At 37.3% G+C, this 22217-nt stretch overlaps 1 protein-coding gene and 1 non-coding gene across 11 annotated transcripts in view; one reads left to right on the top strand and one right to left on the bottom strand.

The window, feature by feature from the left end:
- LOC140147846 (ectoderm-neural cortex protein 1-like) overlaps positions 1-21568 on the bottom strand; it is a 41132-nt gene extending 19564 nt beyond the window's left edge. For 6 of the 10 annotated variants that reach the window (XM_072169610.1, XM_072169611.1, XM_072169609.1 and 3 more), the window contains exons 1-3: positions 21433-21568; positions 14766-15400; positions 14210-14470 (exon numbers count right to left, since the gene is read on the bottom strand). In XM_072169610.1, the coding sequence (XP_072025711.1) occupies positions 14210-14470; positions 14766-15386 (882 nt within the window). In that variant the 5' untranslated portion in view covers positions 15387-15400; positions 21433-21568. Of the gene's footprint in view, positions 1-3232; positions 4879-14209; positions 14471-14765; positions 15401-21432 lie in introns of those variants that run through there. The other 4 variants (XM_072169608.1, XM_072169607.1, XM_072169606.1 and 1 more) reach the window with 3 other exon arrangements.
- Positions 21569-22080: 512 nt separating this feature from the next.
- Positions 22081-22198, top strand: Trnal-caa (transfer RNA leucine (anticodon CAA)). The gene is made up of 2 exons: positions 22081-22118; positions 22153-22198. It is a non-coding gene; the product is annotated as a tRNA-Leu (tRNA).
- The last annotated feature ends 19 nt before the right edge of the window (positions 22199-22217 follow it).

Raw genomic sequence — 22217 nt, 5'->3', positions numbered from 1 at the left:
TAAGAAATGTAGAGTGTGTTTAAATCTACTGTTATTCTGTTACTTTTGTATTGCAAGTAATTCAAATAAATATTATTATTATCATGAGACAATGAGAACAGTCGTTTTTGTCCATGGTATTCGTACCTTCGAATCAATCAATTTGGACACAAATTACTCAGAAACCAGAAGGTCGGTAAACGTTTAAAATGAAGCACACATGACAGCTGACAAATCCAAGTATTTATCCCCTTGAATCTGATTTTTCTTTTAAATTAGCAGACCGTCGTCTATTTCAGTACATATTTTTCAACAATTAAGCCGTATTCAGTTTTGCATGGCAGGCATGTATGTGAATTCGCAACTTTCATTGACATATAATTTGATAGAGAACGTACGGGCCTTCTTTATGTACCGATATGGGCATTGGCATGAATGGCAGTGTTTCACAATAGGGTCATGATGTCAAATTGTATTTGTAGGCAACATTCGCTACCGAAATCTACCTACTTAATACTTACTTATTTTGTTAATATCTCAGAAATTGTTAAATACAGGCTATTGAAACTTGGTAGTATTAAAGAGTGTATTACCCTGCACCTATTGCTTAAATATAATTTACTATTCTCTCAGTTTGTGGAAATGACAGAGCTTTTAACATGTATTCGGAGGTAATGCATATTTTTTACCAAACCTACCTTTGTGCCATTTAGAATTTCTGGCAGCTAAACACAATAGCAAAGATGTCTGAATGCAATGCATTTCAGTATTGGACATATCAAAGCTTATATCAATCACACATTTATTAGGGATTTCCATTTTTTTAAAGATATATCTAGTGCTATGAAAAATTGTATTCGTAGGTAAATGTAAAAAAATACCACTCAAAAAATTATCACAAAAAATTCATAATTATGTACAAATATGTGAAAAATTGAGCAGGCAATCTTTGAATACACACCTTTCAGGAAATCAATTTAGATTCAATCCAATAACTGCTTTTCATAACTGATGTAGATGTTTTTAAAAACACTGTAAGAAATATTTTGAAAAAATGGGTCAAAATAGCATGTTTTTGGGTCTCTGTGTCTAAGTTTTTCACAGAAGGGGGTCTTATTATATATGGCACGAAGCGTATGATCAAGGCGAATAAACACAATACAAAAACGAAAGACAATTGTGTAATACTTTTAAGTTATGGCCCTGAACATGCTGTGTACACTTTTCGTTGGATTCGACCATATATCCCAATATGATTTTAGTCAAGGTGGCAGCTGGGAGGTTATCTTTTCTTGTTCTTGAAGCATACCATATGTTATTTCATTTACATTTTCCCCACCTGCCATTTTGCATTCCTTCTCAAATATTTGTTAGTATTTTTGTCTGGTTAATAATATATGTGCATGGAAGTTCAGGGATGTGATTGTATGTAAATTTGTATTCAATGATCTCAATTACATCACCCATCATTTAGTCACTATGAAACAATGAGGCTGAAAATTTCACTGAAATTTTTGTCATTATTACTCTTATAATGACACTACACTGAAAAAATACACATTACATACATTTGTAATAGCAAAGAAATAAACTATATTGTTATTCATGATGCTGATGATGATCACCACTCTGATGGACTGAAGCTCTGAAGAACACTGGCCATTAATCTCACTGAAATTGATTTAATCACACTGATATGACCTAAAAATGTTGTGGATATCACTGTTCTGGATCATTTTCATTTCGTCAATATACGGTCAATTCCAGCCAAAGCGGGCCAAAATTCTCTCTGGGGCCATTTTGAAAATGTTTTCCTTTTCAATTCTAGACTTATCAAATGAGACGATCATGTCTGGTGAATCATCAGGTGGAAGTGCCATCGGATTGAAAAATAACTTTTCTTGCTAGACCAAATAAAGTGTTAAATGCGCATATATGCATGTTACCCACGAATTCAAGCATTTTTCACCTGTTGTACGCCATAAAATTTCACTTTCTTTAATATCTTTCAATATTTTATGTGTGACTCATATACACTAGAAATCGGTGAAGACTTTGAACGTAAAATAGAATTTTATTACATATATCTACAAAGAAATATTTTGGTTATTACAAATTTTAAGAAAGAACCAGGTGTACAGTTAAGATTGTGTCAATTCTTGAACTCTTTCCAAAGTGGCTGTCATTTAACATTACTGTATTATTTCGAAAGATTAGAATAAATGCTTCATATAAATATAAAGTTAGATTTTGTATCTCGTGGCAGGATGAGGATCTCGGATGGATTCGTGGTTAACAGCGTCTGGAAAATAGCAATTCCTATTAATTTTTTTAAATAAAAATAAAAAATACTTTTCCGTATGTCAATAATTCAGGCTGCAATGGCACTAAAATGAATTTTAATCAAAATACAGACTACATGGAATATTTAGAATGGATCATTATGGCATTTTGGGTATAAAAATTTTGAGAATAATGAAGTTGCCAAATTCAAATAGACAGAGCAAACAGTTTTATATTATTATTTTAGTAAAATCATTCCATATTTTCATGCAGCAATATTCTATTAACTCGTGTTTGACAGTTCCTATGAACTAAAACACTATCAATACATTGTTAACTATAATTTAAGTAGGGATTCGTGGGTAACCAAAATGTTCGTGGGTAACACATATTTGAAGGTATGTATTGGTAAGCTGCAAAATAGAAAATATTACAGAAGGTTGGAAACCACCATGCGGTTATTCCTCCATTGTGTTTCAATGATTCCGGTTTCTCTAACCAATTGCATTTACCCAAAAAATGGTAATTTAGGATAATCAATCAAAACTTCATGATACAGCTTCAGTATACCTTCAAGAGGACGCTATTAAACAGGACTGTTTTGGAACCTATTTCGCATGTTTTCAAAATGTTAAGATGCATAAGAAACATATAATTTACTGAGTAAATCCTTGGATTAGTGGGTAACGCCAATTAGTGGGTAAAGCTATAAGTACTATAGTACCGCTTTGGGGTTTGCGTTTCTTAGGTGTATAAACTGTAAGTACTGTCAAAATTATAGCATACCCATGGCTTGAATATGTGCTGATTTAAACTTAAAATAAACAATCTCCTTATTTTTCAAGGTTAGCATCTATTCGGGATTCGTGGGTAACAAAAGTTTAAACCGTCGAGATTCTTTTTTAAAGCGGTGAACGTATTTTTACGATTTACAATTTTAAGCGCTTGTCAAACTAAATTCAGTGTCCAAAGTTATTAAATGTTAATTTAAGTTATGGCAATTATGTTTGCTGGACTCGTGGGTAACAGTTGATACGTGGGTAACGTCAAATTTGATTTTATGGAATTTTATGGGTAAAACGTATTTGCATAAAATAATCACTTGGACCTCAGAATTATAGAACGAAACTTCGTTTCATGATATAGTCATTTATGGCATATTCACTTAACATTTTTCAGAACGATCACTTTATTTTTGATACGCTGGTAACAAAATTATTAGCCAAATTGACTTAATGGCCTCTAGAGTCCACAAACTTTGGTGGAATTCAATCGCTTTACATATGATGAGAGATCATGCAAACGTCTTTCTAACGGTAATAATTTCATTTTGATTGAAGGACATTCAATGACATATATGGTGCTTTATCTTTGAATTAGTGGGTAACGCCAATTCATTTAAGCTATCATAACTTTTCCCCTGGTATGACTTGCTAGTAAAGGCCTATATGCACAAAGAGAGCACATTGGACGTGACATGATATGCTCCATCAATAACGTGATTTCCTTTATTAATGACATTTTAAAGTGGAAAGTTAACATAGAGAGAATTTTGTCCCGCTTTCGCTGGAATTGACCATATAGATATCAATATTCGTCACAAGACCTTTTTTATGGTCAATTGGAGTATAACTCTGTTACACTTGTAATCTAAATATTGAACACAAATTAATGACTGCCCACTTAAATCTCTACTCAATTACCTCACTGAATTACATCAGCCAGTGTTTAATGCTCTTCATCACATGCTGACCCTCCCAGTTTACATTTGTCAAATGTGGCAAACTCTGGATATGGCTCAAAGGTAGCAAAACGGAAGCCAAATATTTCTTCTGCACATGCAACTGCCTCTCCTAAGGTGATGGATGGAACTTCACTCTCAACATTGCAAATGACTCTTTGAACTTGACGCTTTTTATGTCTCTCCAAACTTGCAAATCTGAAGCAGTAGCAGGCATTTTTGTGCACTACAAACCATGAGATATTTAAGTATGGGCACTGAACCTCTTTTGACAATGATTCGTCGAGAGTGACAACTGCGGGAATCCACACATTTTTCGTAGGATTGTACATCATACATTGATCTCCAAAGCTGTGACTGTTTCTACCTGTTACAAATATGCAGCCTTTGAATGATAAACTACGCACTTGAGAAAGTGAAGAAATCAAAGGACTGACCATCTCCCACTCTTCATTGACAATGCTGAAGCGTTCAACGCTGTCGCTGCTTCTTCTATCAGTAGTTGTACTGATTGCATAGATATATCCATCTAACTCAACAAGTTCTGGAACACAATGATTCCCTAACATTGAAGGGAGAACAGTCCACTTATTGGTTTCAAAATTATACTTGAGGAAATGCTTCTCAGGGATTGGCTCACCATCCTCATCCAGCTCACTCTTGTAACCTCCTGTGACATAAAACTGATTTCCAACAGTGAGTGTATTGAAGCCATGACCCACATGTGTCTCTTCAATGAAGCCAGAAGACGGATATGTACATGGAAGTTCAGAGATGCGATTGAGTCTATGGAAGCCTGTCTTTGCTCTGTAATGTAGGAATAGTATATCATCATCTCGGTCATTGATAATGTCCCATTTCATGGATACTGGTGCCTACAATGATAATGATAAAAGTATAAGTATACAGTAATGTGTGTGGGGTTTGTGTGTGGGTCTGTGGGAGAGGTGTGTGTGCATGTTTAACTGAAACCGAGGATACACATAAGAGTATTTGCAATCAAACCGCGGACCTAACAAGCACCACCCTTGGTTTGCGGATGTCTACAGCAAGTCCCAATGACATACCAAATGCATTTGAGAGGATATGTCTGCTATTGTACAGTAAATACAGCTATACACAGACACAAGACACTATTTTGATCCTCCATTTTGGTAATTAAACACCACTTTCAAACATTTTCGGTTTGGTAGTACAAGATGTGAGTGTGTGTATTGGGATGTAAGTGCAGGCATGCATGCCTGATCATACCATAGCCATTACTAAGGGCGTGTTCTCACTACAGACACGAGGTCCCATACCTAGGTCCGAGTCCACATCCACATGGACTCAGTCCACATTGATATCACGTTCTCACTTACAGCAAAATGCTGATGTAGGATCGGGTCCACTTACCCGGATGTTAAAATATCAATTACTTCAATGCATGACCATGACGTCACAAATTCTGTTGCAATGCCTGGGTTGCCAAACCCGCGATTTGGTAGCCCAACTGGGCGACATTTGAAGATTTTTCCCACGACTTTTGACAATTTCCTGTCCCATAGAAACCAATGGTTAAGAAAAAAAAAAAATGGGCAAATTTTCAACATTGCCTTCCGCGACTTCCAATAGTTTCCTGCTCCATAGAAACTAATGGTAAAGAGAAAAATTGGGCGACTTTTCGATTATTTGACCAGCGATTCAGGCTGAAATCTTTTGGCAACCCTGCACACAGTACAGCAATGCGTATTTTGAGCCGAACTCACAGCACAAATCAAACTTTACTATAGACTATCAATTTTGAAATGTTTTATTTCCAGGCCCCCCTGATATATTTCTTTAATCTATGGATATGTTATTTTGTGATATGTATTTGGAAAGATCTGAAATAAAAATCAGCTCTACTATTATATTATAGGCCTACGTGTAAAATGAGAGAAATACGTTAGGTTGTTATTTCTGATTTTTGTCAAGCACGCCAATTCACTCGCAAGACAACCTCTAAATCACCAACAATACTATTTTTGATTGGTAATTCTGACTCACTCTAGCAAAATGTACACTTCAAAAATGAATATATTACACCTGAATATCCTTTTGTACTATCCTGTAAAGCCAAATGTTGTTTTGTTTAATTCTGAAACTGGATAAAATCTGTATCTTGCCGTTGTTTTCACACTGCACAAGAAGCATGCTGCTCATCAAACTACCGCAAGCATCTCGAACACAACGTCAGTGTCTGCAGATATGCCTATATAGCCATTTTCCCCCAGACTATTCCGCATAAAACAAAATAAATTTTGCAAATTACATGAAATGAAGCCTGTATAAATTTGTTCTATAACACAAGCCATGAGTTTTTAAGTTGAAAATCATGTGTTCAAATTTTATCATGGAAAATTATATAATGTACACATGTATTGTATAGGCCTATAAAATGACAGCCATCGAGGTTGTGCATACAGCATTTCCTGTATAAGTGGACTGAGTCCAATTGTAAACACGTTCTCACCAGGCTGTTTGATACCAAATCGTAGGTCTGAGACTACCTCAATGAGGTGGTCTAGCTCGATACTACATCCTGGATGTAGGATCAAGACCACTATTTCACGTTCTCACTATGCTTGGAAGCAGGGGTGTCTATCCTTCCATTATTCGCCCCCAAGGGGAGGGAATAATTTTGCCCCTTTGGGGAAGAATTTTGTGTTTTGAAAAGAAGGAAAAAAAAAATTTAGGTATATTCGTCTCAGAAAAAAACACATTCAAAAAGGCCAATTTATCAGCTTTCTAAATAATCAATAGCCTAGAAAAATGTTACAGGTCCAAATCTGTCTTCCCTTCGAATCAGTTAGTCTTTTCCTTTATGCAATGGTTCAGTGTCACTGTCCAGACTGTACCATCTAGGGAAGAATTTGAGGTTTGTAGGGAAAACCACAAACTAGAGTCATTAAGGGATCTAAAATGAGCGTTTATTGCGTTTCGACAGTATTTTTTGTTTTTCATGAGAGCACCTCAGACCTATCGAATTGTATTCTGAATACAAAGCATGTCTTTCTGATATCAAATAATTTTCATTTTTTGAAAATCACAATATAATACAAATTTTATGACAAATTATAAACATTTGATATTTTTCGAATTTTTGATATATAACAGTCCACGAAGTAAATTATATAAATCTAATGATATATTCTTAAAGTGTATGTAGCAGGGAGGAAAAGCCGACGGTCAATTGAAAATTTTGACCTTTCATATTGAAGATATGGATTTTTTTTTCCCAAAACACCAAAAAAATTAGGTCTTTTTTTGATCAAAATCCATATCTTCAATATGAAAGGTCAAAATTTTCAATTGACCGTCGGCTTTTCAACCCACCTACATACACTTTAAGTATAAATCATCAGATTTATAAAGTTTACTTCAAGTACTGTTAAATATTTAAAATATAAATTTTTAATGATTTGCCATAAAATGTGTATTATTAATTGTCCTATGGACGCAATAAGTAGATCAAACACAACTATTGCCGGAGCTGGATCTTTACCATCCGAATCTTTTATTTCCTTTCATTTACACAGTTGATCAAGTGTCAACTGTGTTCTTCATACTCTTAATTTAATATCACATACATTTTTGTATCACCTCAGACAGCTATATCATCTGAGGTTCTTACATGTATATTACTTCAGATGTATCAGACAGCTACAACATCTGATACCTGTCCCATTCTCCAAACAGCATAATTTGGCTAGGATTTAAACAATTACTCATTTAATATCACCTCAGGCGGCTGTATTATCTGAGAGTATACACAGTTGACAGGAAATCAACTGTCTATATTATCTAATACTTTTAATATCACTACAGACGGCTATATCATCTGAGCTTTATGTATCAGACAGCAATCATATATGTATCCAGACAGCAATATCATCTGATACCTTTTTACGCAATCAGACAGCTATATCATCTGATGCCATTTACGGTCCTGAAGTGAGACGACCCACTTCAAATCCCAAACAGCATAATTTGGCTTGGACCTAATCATTACTCATTTCCGGAATTAGGACAACCCCATTCAATTTCCAAACAGCCTAATTTGGAATTTGGAATTGACATTATATATTAAGTATGTGAAAACATTCCCAATGACTTCCTCAAATGCAGCAATGTATCTCCATTTTGATTCATATATTGGACAAAATGGTAAAAAGCAAAAGAAACAATGCCATTTAATATCATATTTTTCATAAAGGGAGTGGTGGGTGGGTTTTAAAATTTTCCTGACCTCTTCGGATGGTATCAAAACAGCTTATGAATTTTCCCGGCAATATTTTTTTTCGGAGAAAACGGCCACGCCCCCCAGAACCGCTGCCTATGATTGGCTACTGGCACGCCGACTCGACCCAGGCATGGATGCACAACAGGTGTCGGCCTGATGTCACAACACGCATAGCTCCACCTTTTATTGATCTACAGGACAATGAAACCCTTTTCAACAACCCAGGGCTTATTACGCCAATGACAATTTTGGTTTTGATTGAAGTTGGCTCAATCAAAACCCGATTGTCCTATGGACGCAATAAGTAGATCAAACACAACTATTGCCGGAGCTGGATCTTTACCATCCGAATCTTTTATTTCCTTTCATTTACACAGTTGATCAAGTGTCAACTGTGTTCTTCATACTTAATTTAATATCACATACATTTTTGTATCACCTCAGACAGCTATATCATCTGAGGTTCTTACATGTATATTACTTCAGATGTATCAGACAGCTACAACATCTGATACCTGTCCCATTCTCCAAACAGCATAATTTGGCTAGGATTTAAACAATTACTCATTTAATATCACCTCAGACGGCTGTATTATCTGAGAGTATACACAGTTGACAGGAAATCAACTGTCTATATTATCTAATACTTTTAATATCACTACAGACGGCTATATCATCTGAGCTTTATGTATCAGACAGCAATCATATATGTATCCAGACAGCAATATCATCTGATACCTTTTTACGCAATCAGACAGCTATATCATCTGATGCCATTTACGGTCCTGAAGTGAGACGACCCACTTCAAATCCCAAACAGCATAATTTGAGAGAAATACGTTAGGTTGTTATTTCTGATTTTTGTCAAGCACGCCAATTCACTCGCAAGACAACCTCTAAATCACCAACAATACTATTTTTGATTGGTAATTCTGACTCACTCTAGCAAAATGTACACTTCAAAAATGAATATATTACACCTGAATATCCTTTTGTACTATCCTGTAAAGCCAAATGTTGTTTTGTTTAATTCTGAAACTGGATAAAATCTGTATCTTGCCGTTGTTTTCACACTGCACAAGAAGCATGCTGCTCATCAAACTACCGCAAGCATCTCGAACACAACGTCAGTGTCTGCGATATGCCTATATAGCCATTTTCCCCCAGACTTTTCCGCATAAAACAAAATAAATTTTGCAAATTACATGAAATGAAGCCTGTATAAATTTGTTCTATAACACAAGCCATGAGTTTTTAAGTTGAAAATCATGTGTTCAAATTTTATCATGGAAAATTATATAATGTACACATGTATTGTATAGGCCTATAAAATGACAGCCATCGAGGTTGTGCATACAGCATTTCCTGTATAAGTGGACTGAGTCCAATTGTAAACACGTTCTCACCAGGCTGTTTGATACCAAATCGTAGGTCTGAGACTACCTCAATGAGGTGGTCTAGCTCGATACTACATCCTGGATGTAGGATGAAGACCACTATTTCACGTTCTCACTATGCTTGGAAGCAGGGGTGTCTATCCTTCCATTATTAAGCCCCAAGGGAGGGAATAATTTTGCCCCTTTGGGGAAGAATTTTGTGTTTTGAAAAGAAGGAAAAAAAAAAATTTAGGTATATTAGGTCTCAGAAAAAACACATTCAAAAGGCCAATTTATCAGCTTTCTAAATAATCAATAGCCTAGAAAAATGTTACAGGTCCAAATCTGTCTTCCCTTCGAATCAGTTAGTCTTTTCCTTTATGCAATGGTTCAGTGTCACTGTCCAGACTGTACCATCTAGGGAAGAATTTGAGGTTTGTAGGGAAAACCACAAACTAGAGTCATTAAGGGATCTAAAATGAACGTTTATTGCGTTTCGATAGTATTTTTTGTGGCACATGAGAGCACCTCAGACCTATCGAATTGTATTCTGAATCTGAAGCATGTCTTTCTGATATCAAATAATTTTCATTTTTGAAAATCACAATATAATACAAATTTTATGACAAATTATAAACATTTGATATTTTTCAATTTTTGATATATAACAGTCCACGAAGTAAATTATATAAATCTAATGATATATTCTTAAAGTGTATGTAGCAGGGAGGAAAAGCCGACGGTCAATTGAAAATTTTGACCTTTCATATTGAAGATATGGATTTTTTTCCCAAAAGACCTAATTTTTTTTTTGGTGTTTTGGGAAAAAAAATCCATATCTTCAATACGAAAGGTCAAAATTTTCAATTGATCGTCGGCTTTTCAACCCACCTACATACACTTTAAGTATAAATCATCAGATTTATAAAGTTTACTTCAAGTACTGTTAAATATTTAAAATATAAATTTTTAATGATTTGCCATAAAATGTGTATTATTAATTACATTGCGAATTTCAAAAAATCAAAATTATTTGATATCAGAATGACATTCTTCGTATTCAGAATGCAATTCGATATGTTTGATGTGCTCTAATGTCCCAAAATAAATACTGTCCAAACGTTCATACCCCAGCCCTTAAAGGAGTCTAAAGTTAACCATTTTGTAGTAGTGGCCACAGCATGGTAGTGCGAGGGAATAATTAAAATTTCTAGAAGAATAGATACCCCTGCTTGGAAGCGGACTAGATTTAGGATCGAGTCCACGTCCTGGTATCACACAGGCATAGTGAGAACGTGCCCTAAGTCAATTAATATTTGTTGTGCGATAGTAGATTCAATCCATCGTGGGACGTTTTTCAAACAAATTCAGGCTACTGGGCAATCATACATATCATGCTATGAATGACTGAATGACCGGCAGCCTAGATTTGTTGGAAAAATGTCCTAGTATGAGTTGAATCTGCTATAGATCATTTTTCATTTTTAATAGCCATTTGTCACAACACTGAAAATAAACTGAAAGCAATTTCAGCGTTACATTTCTTTTATGGTCAATTTAAGGGCTGGGGTATGAACGTTTGGACAGTATTTTATTTGGGACATTAGAGCACATCAGACATATCGAATTGCATTCTGAATATGAAGAATGTCATTCCGATATCAAATAATTTTGATTTTTTGAAATTCGCAATTTTTTCGCATCATACATTTAAAGTCATGTCCATCTTCACCTATTACAAATATGCAGCCATTACTGGACAGACCCCGCACATTATAAAGTGAAGAAATCAAATGGCTGACCATCTCCCATTCTTCATTGACAGTTCCACTGATTGCATAGATATATCCATCTAACTCAACCAGTTCTGGAACACAATGATTCCCTAACATTGAAGGGAGAACAGTCCACTTGTTGGATTCAAAATTATATTTGAGGAAATGTTTCTCATAAAGTAGCTCATCCTCCTCATCCAGTTCACTCTTGTAACCACCTGCAACATAAATCTGATTTCCAACAACGACTGTATTGAAGCCAGAAAATGCATATCGTTGAAGGGAGCCAGAAGACGGATATGTGCATGGAAGTTCAGGGATGTGATTGAGTCTATAAAAGCCTGTCTTTGTTCTATAATATAGGAATATTATACCGTCCTCATCTTCGTCCATGGATACTTGCGCCTGGAAATGACCAAGTATTAGGTATTATACAGTAATACTTTGTGTGCTGGGGTATGCTTTGGGGTATGCTTGTGGGCGTGTGTTTGGTGTAGTGTAGATATCTGTGAGTAGGTGTTTGCCAGCAAACTCTGCCATTAATATAAAACTTGACATATTCCAACTGTGGACGTTACTGCAACCTGGGGACTGTCCCCGTTTAGCCAACATGTGCAATTGACTACACACAGCCTAAATTTGCATTTCAGTTCTGGGGCACTCGTAATTCACGGACGTTTCTGATATCAAATACGGGGGTCTGTGATATCATATACGTAGAGTTTTGTTGACAGCTGGGCACTTGATACAGCACATCAGAACAAAGCTGAGTGTATTAGAATAAGCTTTTATATGTTTAGCAAATATCTACCTGTGCAAAAATTATATCTATCTGTGCAAATTCTGACAAATGGTCCCAGAACACACTTAGATTGCAAAATTGAGCCATTTATGGCCAAAATCAAATGTTTTGAAGTAAAAAAATCCCAAGAGTACCCGAGCCTATGCTCTAATTCATGAATTGGATAATAAAATTAGCAGGCACTCAACTTGGGCTAGCTACAACCCTGATAAGGCCTACTCACAAAATTATTCCCACTGCGCCGGTTCACCTTCACCAAAAATACTAATATCGTTTGCGACTGGGTTTTGAAACTAGGGAGTACATGTATGTGATTTACATTGTATGAGACATCCCTGAAATATAATACTGTTATGTGACATGACCCTTCAAGAGTATTTGATGTCAGAGACGTCCGTGAATTATGAGTGCCCCCGAACTGATTTGAGAGTGCATCCTCTGTTGTTGATATAGAAATCAATCCCCAGTTGATAGGTTTAAATGCAAAAAATTGTGTAGAATTTGTGTAAAACATCATTGGTCAACAAACCCGGTTAGGCGCAGAAAATTTAAAAAAAAATCATTTCCGTGTTCATCAGTTGAATACAGAGTCCCTGTTTGCCGATGAGTACATGTACAAGTAGCCCTGGGGTTGTAGGGGTGTGAACGTATGTGTAAGGGGCATGCATGTGTATAGGGGTGTATGCGTGTGGGGATATACATGTATGTGGGCGTGCATGCATGCATACCTAACCATAGGCTACCATAATAATATCCACGAGGGCAATCATTAAAGCCATATTATAACCATTATTATATTTCCATTTAAAGAGAATTATATTTTTTGGTATAAAATGTTAGTTTTCCCGGTCAGACATGTCCTCTTTTTTGGGGGCCCAAACAGGCGAGCGCATATATTGCCAATGCAAGCCACTCATTCGAACTTGATTCATGTCTGTTCTTTAGATATATGGGCAATTCCAAGCATCATTCCACAACGCGAAGTTTGCATATGCAAATTAGGGTCGTTTGGAAAAGTTTCTCCCACCTTAATCTTTCACTTACACAAAATAGTTTCCATTATACCAGTCACATACCTAATTGGCTGCTGCATTAAAAAAGAATTCATGTGCAAACTTCGCATTGCGGAATGATGTTGCTTGGAATTGCCAATATCACGACTGCCAGCACGCCATGTACGTACTGTGTTATGCACATTGTGTAGCTTTGTGTAAGCATTCATCTCGGATTTTGACAAAACTACAGCACCTCAAAGCAGGGTATGTTAGTTTAGTAAAGTAAATACATTATAGTAATCATGTAAAAAACAGAATTTTAAAAAATATTGAGGGCACCCTCCTCAGTAAATGTTACAATACATCCCTCGAATTAACCCACGGCACCCATGGCATTTTGCCATGGGTGTCCATCCCCACTGCCGTAATGCCCTCAAAATATGTTCTTTACCCAAGGCAGTCACTTGCCGTGCCCTCTAATGAAGTTGCCGTCGGTGTCCCAGCCCTGCCCCTTCCTTATAAAATCATCTATCTATGTTTGTGTGTGTTTTTCTTTACTTATGAGAAATATTGCCTTGGTGCCCTTCTCAAATTTTCAACAGTTGCCATGATGCCCTCTTGAAATATTGCCTTTTCAGTGAAAATCCAAGGCAATTATCAACTTGCCCTAAAAAGGTTGCCGTGCCCCTTCAGCTCCTTAATTCCAGGGCTGTTAGTGTTACAATATGGCTTTAATAAAAACATAAATATGTGATATTTACATTTCAAATTTCATAATTTTCAAGCCTACTTACTGTGATAGTGTTTCTAGTAGCAAACATGTCTGGGTGTCAAGCCTACTTACTGTGATAGTGTTTCTAGTAGCAAACATGTCTGGGTGTCAAGCCTACTTACTGTGATAGTGTTTCTAGTAGCAAACATGTCTGGGTGTCAAGCCTACTTACTGTGATAGTGTTTCTAGTAGCAAACATGTCTGGGTGTCAAGCATACTTACTGTGATAGTGTTTCTAGTAGCAAACATGTCTGGGTGACTCTGATTCAATGGTATCCTAGCACTCTCCTTAGTAGCATACACCTTGGCAACCTCCTCAATCATTTCCTTACATTCTGGTATGGCTAGTATCTCATCACCAAGGATCTGCTTGAGTCTGTCAGGTGGCACCAAACCAAGACGGATCTTCTTCAAGAGGTCAGTGGTGTGCATCTTTCGCTGGTGCCAGTCGTATCTCAGCCAGTTTAAGGTACTCTGCAGAATCTAAAAACAAAAGGTGTGGTGTACAATGTATAAAGATGAACTTGTTGTAAATTTCCTGAAAATTAATATTGACTGCTCAGTACTAGAAGTGATCAATAGATGCCATAAAATGATGTAGACGAGTTCAATATACTATGTGTAAATTGCCAAATGTCCACACAGGGCAGCTAAATTGGACTTATCCACTTCTGGCACTGAGCAGTTGATATGTGTAGTATCAAACCTTTATACATGTAGGAGGTTTTTCTGCCCAATAACGATGTATTATCTACTACTAAGACCTACAATTACTAACCTCTTCCTCTTGTGATGTCTCAGTTTCAATTTCTTCAGCACTCAAACAGGTCACAATAAACTCTTTGCTTGCATGATGTAAGAAATACTTGGTCTCTACGACCGCCTTGAAATTGCTTAGTAGACGTAGGCGTAGTCGTTCTACTAGCTCTGTCATGTCTTTATGACTTTCTGCCAGAGAATGCATCTCAAAGACATCTTCTAAGTCGATGACTTGATGCACTTTCATGAGATAGTCAACACATACTTTGATTGCATGTGTAAAGTCCATATAGCAGGCCATTCTGAAGACACCGCACACATTGGCTGGAGATAGATGGAAGTAGCCAGTGTAAGCACATTCCAACAGCTGGGTGAAACTCTCTGGTGAACCATCAATGATGACCTCAGACCTCTTGCTTTCTTGAAATCCTGAAGTGAACATACTCATGAAGTAGCTACTGCTTGCACTCAACACAGCTTTATGAGCTTGGAATTGCTGATTTCCAAGGATGATAGTAATGTCACAGAATGTGCCTTGTTCTCTGAGTTGACTGAGGCCAAGAGCCAGATGAGGTGTATGAGAGTCATCACCTACACGCTCCATTTGATCTGGAGTTGCACTGTTCGTTTTACTAGCCATATCCAGCTCTGTATCTGTAAATTACAAGAGGAGAAGTATTTGTTAGTCTCAGTCTTTATGGTTTAAATTTGTCACAAGCTGATCCACTCAGGTGAAATGAATTGACCTTTTCGGTAAATCCCATAAGCTTTGTCATTTGACGTCATGCTTGCAATGCGCAGTAACGATCTTCAATAAACGATGTTTGCATTGGTGCAGATCGTCATGACGTCAAATGGTGTACTCGCAAAGGCTTATGGGATTTACTGAAAAGGTCATTATTTATTAAAAGGTCAATTCCTGTTAGTAGTTTCCCGGGAAGGAGCTTTGAGCCCTGTCAGCTTGTTATCGATACATGTCGATAAGTCGGAAGTATTTTCTTCCAACATGTCGATACACAAAATATGTGTTGATAACAACATTGCTTTAGGATATGGATTCTCTTACATACAATGTCAAATATTGTCCCCTTTATTATGCATTGCATATATATGTGAGAATTACTGAGAAAACAAGAACATTTTCAGCGTACATGTAAATAATTAACACATTTAGCAAGCCAATATATAACTTTTTTTGAGGCATAAAAATGCAAGAGGGAGGAAACAGGTGAATTTTCAGATTCTTCTTGAAGGTTTGGACATTGGCAGAGTCACAAATGTGGGATGGCAAGCCATTCCATAAAATGGGCAATGATGGAAAATGCTCTGTCACCAGCCAACTTGTGGAATCTGGGATTGGAAAGGCAAGCGGCAGCAGTAGATCGCAATGAGTAGGCCTACCCAGAATGATGAGTGTGGAGGATGAAGGACAGGTATTCAGTGTTAGTGTACATGGTGGTGTAGATGAAGCAAGAAACTTCTAAACATGGATGAGAGTGTGGAACTGGACACATTTAGCGACTGGAAGACAGTGCAGACGGTGAAGTAAAGGAGCATTATGAGTATATTTGGGCTCTCTGAAGATGAGTCTGGTTCACTTGTTCTGGAGAAGCTGCAGGCAGGTGAGGCAGGGTTGGCGTGTTTTTAAATCAATTGATTCTTCACGATTTAAATTGCGATTTAAATCAAATGACTTTTTTTTTAATCACAATATGCTGCCAAGCTAGGCATGTCATGCATGTTGCTTATTATAGAGGGAGACGTTCAACTCAAAAGTTGCGACCACAGTAAATGATGAGGAAGTTAAAACAACTGCTTATTCAACGCTCATGCCGCCATTGCTAGAATACGCCGCCTCTGCATGGGACACAAAGATATAAACAAACTCCAACAGACTAGAAAGAGTGCAATTTAAAGCTGCCAGATTTTGCAAGAGGGAGTAGCCTACAGCAGGGAAGAGGGTACAATGACCAGAATTCTCATAGAACTGGAATGGAAGTCTTTGCAGACTAGGCATTAAATCCAACGTAACATCATGTTCAACAAGATCAAGAATGGCCTGGTACAAAATGTAGATATAGATTCATCATACCACATCAAGCATGATCAGACTAGGGCAACGAGAGGGCACAAACAAAAATTCACCCAGATTATTTAGGTACAAAACCAGACGGTACAGGGACACCTTCTTTCCAGCAACCATACCTGAATGGAATAGTTTACCAGAAAAAGTTGTTGAGGCACCAATACTTGCCAGTTTTAAGAAAGCGATTCAGCTCCAGATAAATGAATTTTGTAGCAGCGTCCATCCACTTAGCAGCAAGAAGTTGGTGATGTTGCCTTTTTAGGAGGTGTTCTACCGACATAAATATCCAGATCCAGAAATGGCATAACTGTGTAATCCCCATAGGGAAATTACTATCATTGAGGACTGAGTTCCGCAGTCTAGAACAGGCCAGCGCCTAGACTGTGGAACTCAATGCTCAATGATAGTCAGTCACTTAATATCTTTTGGTCGTTATATGACTATCATTTGAGGACTGAGTTCTTACCATACATTTTCCGAGGTGCAGTTTCAGACAATAGCTTGGGATTATTTAGTGCGAATAATCAGACCCAGAACAAAATATTAATTTCTGACATGATCCTGTTCTGGGTCTGAACTGTTTCCATATGAAATCTTGATGGCAAATAGGACAAAAGAAGCAGATGGTTCTACTTGACAGCTTTTTAATCCCTATTCATGTTGTGTACATGAATCACGATCACGCTATTGTGGACCATCCTTCTGATACTTGAGTGTTTGGACAAGCGGAACGGTCTTTTGTCTACCTCTCTGTTTGTAAACAAACCAGGAGGTCAAAATCGTCCTCCTCGCCGAATACGAAAGTCAGCGTAATAGTACGGCACTAGGGATTATTGGGGCAGAGATTATCTTTTGAATTCTTTCATGACCACTGAAGCATAGTCACGCCTGTCAAGGACACTCGGCGTGAATTGAAAGACCATGTCACTCGCCACAAAAGAATGTCAAAGGTCATACGACACCAATTTGGTGTCTTTCCGCGCCTCAAAATTTGATGCTTAAAGTCTATCGACTGGCATAGACTGTAAGGTACTAATTTCGAGGAGCATAACAAACACCAAATTGGTGTCATAACAAACACCAAATTGGTGTCGTATGACCTGACATGCATGCATTCTTTTGTCGAGAGTTAACATGGTCTTTCAATTTGTGCCGAGTGTCCTTGACTTGACTATCTATGCTTCAGTGGTCATGAAAGGATTCAATAGATAACCTCTGCCAGTGTTCGAAATAAGCACTTATCCTCTTGTCCTCTTGTCCAAAAATCACTGGGGACAACCTAGTGCCGTACTATTACGCTGACTTTCGTATTCGGCGATTTCGACCTCCTCGTTTGTTTACAAACAGAGAGGTAGACAAAGGAGACTGTCAAACCTGTTCCGCTTGTCCAAATACTCAAGTATCAAAAGGATGGTCCACAATAGAGACTAAATCAGTGATTCACGCAACATGAATAGGGATTAAAAACTGTGAAGTAGCACCATGTGCTTCTATTGTCCAATTTGCCATCAAGATTTCGAATGAAAACAGTTCAGACCCAGTACACGATAATGTCAGAAATTAATAATTTCAATTTGTTCTGGGTCTGATTATTCGGACTAGGGACAACCATATTGAGCTGTGTACTTATCCCCTGGACAACCATTATTTGGATTCTTTGCCCTCAAAAACAAAAAAGACATTTATATTTTGGGGACAACCAAAATGTTTTGAGGACAAGCAGAATTATTCCTGCTTTACCTTTAGTTATCCTCGGGACAATCTACATATTTTCCTTATTTCGGACACTGACCTCTGCCCCACTAATCCCCAGCTATTGTTGTAAATTGCTCCTCGGAAAATATATTATAACAACTCAGTCCTCAAATGATAGTCATATAACGACCAAAAGATAAATGACTGACTATATCATGACTATCATTGAGGACTGACTCCGACTGAGTTCCGCAGTCTAGTTCAAGACTAGTGCCGTACTATTACGCTGACTTTCGTGATTCGGCGAGGAGGATTTATTTCGACCTCCTGGTTTGTTTACAAACAGAGAGGTAGACAAAAGACCGTTCCGCGTGTCCAAACACTCAAGTATCAGAAGGATGGTCCACAATAGCGTGATTCACGTAACATGAATAGGGATTAAAAAGCTGTCACGTTGAACCATGTGCTTCTATTGTCCAATTTGCCATCAAGATTTCATATGGAAACAGTTCAGACCCAGAACAGGATCATGTCAGAAATTATTATTTTGTTCTGGGTCTGATTATTCGGTAGTGCCGTACTATTACGCTGACTTTCGATTCGGCGAGGAGGGCGATTTCGACCTCCTGGTTTGTTTACAAACAGAGAGGTAGACAAAAACCGTTCAGCGTGTCCAAACACTCAAGTATCAGAAGCATGGTCCACAATAGCGCGATTCACGTAACCTGAATAGGGATTAAAAAGCTGTCACGTAGAACCATGTGCTTCTATTGTCCAATTTGCCATCAAGATTTCATATGGAAACAGTTCAGACCCAGTACAAGATCATGTCAGAAATTAATATTTTGTTCTGGGTCTGATATATATCCAGGCTGGACACATCACACTACCGTGTGATGTGTCCAGTTCGTCGCCGAACTCACATATAAGATGGAGAGCTTAGCATAACGGCCTGCCTATTTACGCTTCCTGAAAACACTCTTGCACATGATAACATACAAAACCACAAATTCACTAACTTCAACTTGCACTACCGACACCATGAAAAATATTTTAATTATTACCGATCCTTCAGAATACTTGCAAATATTGGCAGTTTCATAAAATCCTGCTGCTGAAAATCGTAAATTCCACAATCTTCTGTCAGATCCAGGTCAGTAATCACAGGTGGGCTAATACCAGCGTGACAAGACCAGAGATAATAAAAAGGATGAGAGGCCACGCCCGTACAAATAGCTAGCCTGATTGGCAAGCGTCGTCGCTGGCCAGATCTTCTACGGTCGTGTATGATGAGTAGAGACCATAGAGCCCTATATAGGGCTCTGTGGAAGAAATGGTTCCTAATTTTGAAGCCATGGATAATATATTCATTTATACGAGAACCATATTTTTGTACCAATCACAGAACAGAATTTCACTTACTCACAGCTGTCAATCATTCTTGTGAAACGTAAGCTCCGCCTAGTATCAATTAAGGTCTTCTTCTGCGCATTGGTTGTGCGCATTAACTAGCCTCCAGCACAAATCCTGTGCACACGATCAGGTTGGATGGGCGGTTTACGCCTGGTTTACACAACAGGAACTGCGATGCATCCTAAACTGGATCGTTTCCGTGTATTCGCATTGCATGGTGGGTAATCGCCTGCCAATTTATGTAGCTCCACGTTCACAACAGTTTAAAATCAACACAGGTAAATCCATATAAAAATTAACATGGACACAAAATTGACATAGCTTATATAATTCAAATAATAAAATGTAATATTTATATCATGATAGATGCACGTTTTATTAAAACTTGAAAAGATTATTAAGTCCAATAATTTGTTTGTGTTAGCTTGCACGAGTCACAAAATGGCGACCCATCACGCATTTGCCGACATTAGTAACTCATAGTGACTGTCCTCAAACTAGCGCCAGTGTGTCTCAGGCCTGATAACGACCCCAGGTAATTTTATGCAGAAAGTTTTCTTGCGAACAGCTGCAGGTGACAATTAAACAATGAACACGGCTTGTTTATGTACATGCGTGGGGAGGCTCGTCGTCAGCTGGCGTGTTTTGGACATGTTCGGTAAAAAGTGTCGTTTTTCTTCATGAAAAATACCAGCGATGACCAGTTTTTTGTGGGCTATTTGATTTACAGGTATGTCGGTTCGTCATAGGGTAGAAATGATAGCTGTACAATTTGTATAACATACAGTTTAACATAGGCCTAAACATTTATGGGCACAAATCGACCTTCCGTATTACATGTATGCACAAGTATGTGGAAGTGGCAGGCATAGGTCTGATATTCGGACTAATTATTCGGACTAGTTCAAGACTATCAAGTGAGTCATCTGAGTTAGACATGATCACATTTTGAACATGTGAGGGCGGGCTTCATTAAGCTTAGTTGTGCACCAAGATCCTGTCTTAACTGTGTAATCCAATGATAGGCATGCTCATAAAATTTTGAAATTTAAATTAATAAATTCATCTAAAATTGCTTTCATTAAAAAGAGAATCATTTAACTTAAAAAATGAGGGGTCAATCATGTATGTAGGCCTATAATTGGCAATGTTATGAGGAAAAGTATGCTTGCCTGAATGTCCGAAAATAGGCCAAATTGTGTGTCCCAGCATTATCAATGGCTTCCTATGTGATGTCATAACATGTGTGTATGTATTTTATGGCTGAATTTTTGAGCACGAAGGGCCATTTTACAAAACTTTCGCAAATGTTTCATGAAATGTGGCTTTCATTACTTGATAGTATCAAATATTATTCAAATGCAGTTTTTTTAAAAATCCTGCTAGGTTGGAGTTTTGAGGGTCAAAATCCAAATTTTCTTCATTTTCCTATTGCCACTGAGTGAATTACAATTTCACAATGAATGCAGGTTTAATATTACATAATGCATACCTTAATATTGCAGTATCCTGACCGGAGCTTATTGTTTAGCTGTTACTGTTTAATATTGTTTACCAATACCAGAGAACACACGTTTTAATACGCTTGCATGTTTTCCCTCCTAGCGTGTACTTACTGTTTACATGGGCGCGGCCATGTCTGTATTTTGTGTAGATAGACAGATATTCATAATTATTTTTCAAATTTTTCTTGTTTAATTGTCATTCTATATGATTAATAAAATCATAAAAATACAAATTATAAAAATATTTTTCAATTTTGTTGCTATATATTTGACAATTGATGCAATCAATCTGAATAAAAGAGTAAATTATCTATGTATAAACGTTGACTCACAAAAAATAACTTTACGTGCAACCTCCTTACGAGTAGAAAGTTCACTTTGTCCGTATGCAATTTAACGAATAGAGGCTTTAGTTTTCTAAATATGACACTCGATATGATGCGCCATTCAGCGCCAATTATTTTTGCCATATTTTAACCTTTTTATACCACCCAAAGCCATTAAATTGTTGTGTATGAGACAAATTGACATTTATTAATAAACTTAATCGCTAATATTGTTTCAGCGAAACTCATTTAAAATCAGTTTTATAGTTCATTGTATATATATTTATTTTACAGTGAAAGAGGCATCGTGTCAGGATGGCCGAGCGGTCTAAGGCGCCAGACTCAAGGATTTCCTTCTGATCCAAATGGATGGATTGGGTATTCTGGTCTCCGAATGGAGGCGTGGGTTCGAATCCCACTTCTGACACCATTTTTTTTCCTTTTGG

The sequence above is a fragment of the Amphiura filiformis genome, chromosome 3 (assembly GCF_039555335.1).
Source record: "Amphiura filiformis chromosome 3, Afil_fr2py, whole genome shotgun sequence".
Classification (NCBI taxonomy): domain Eukaryota; kingdom Metazoa; phylum Echinodermata; class Ophiuroidea; order Amphilepidida; family Amphiuridae; genus Amphiura; species Amphiura filiformis.
Note: the sequence above shows the minus strand (reverse complement) of the source record. Positions and strands in the feature narration are given on the sequence as shown.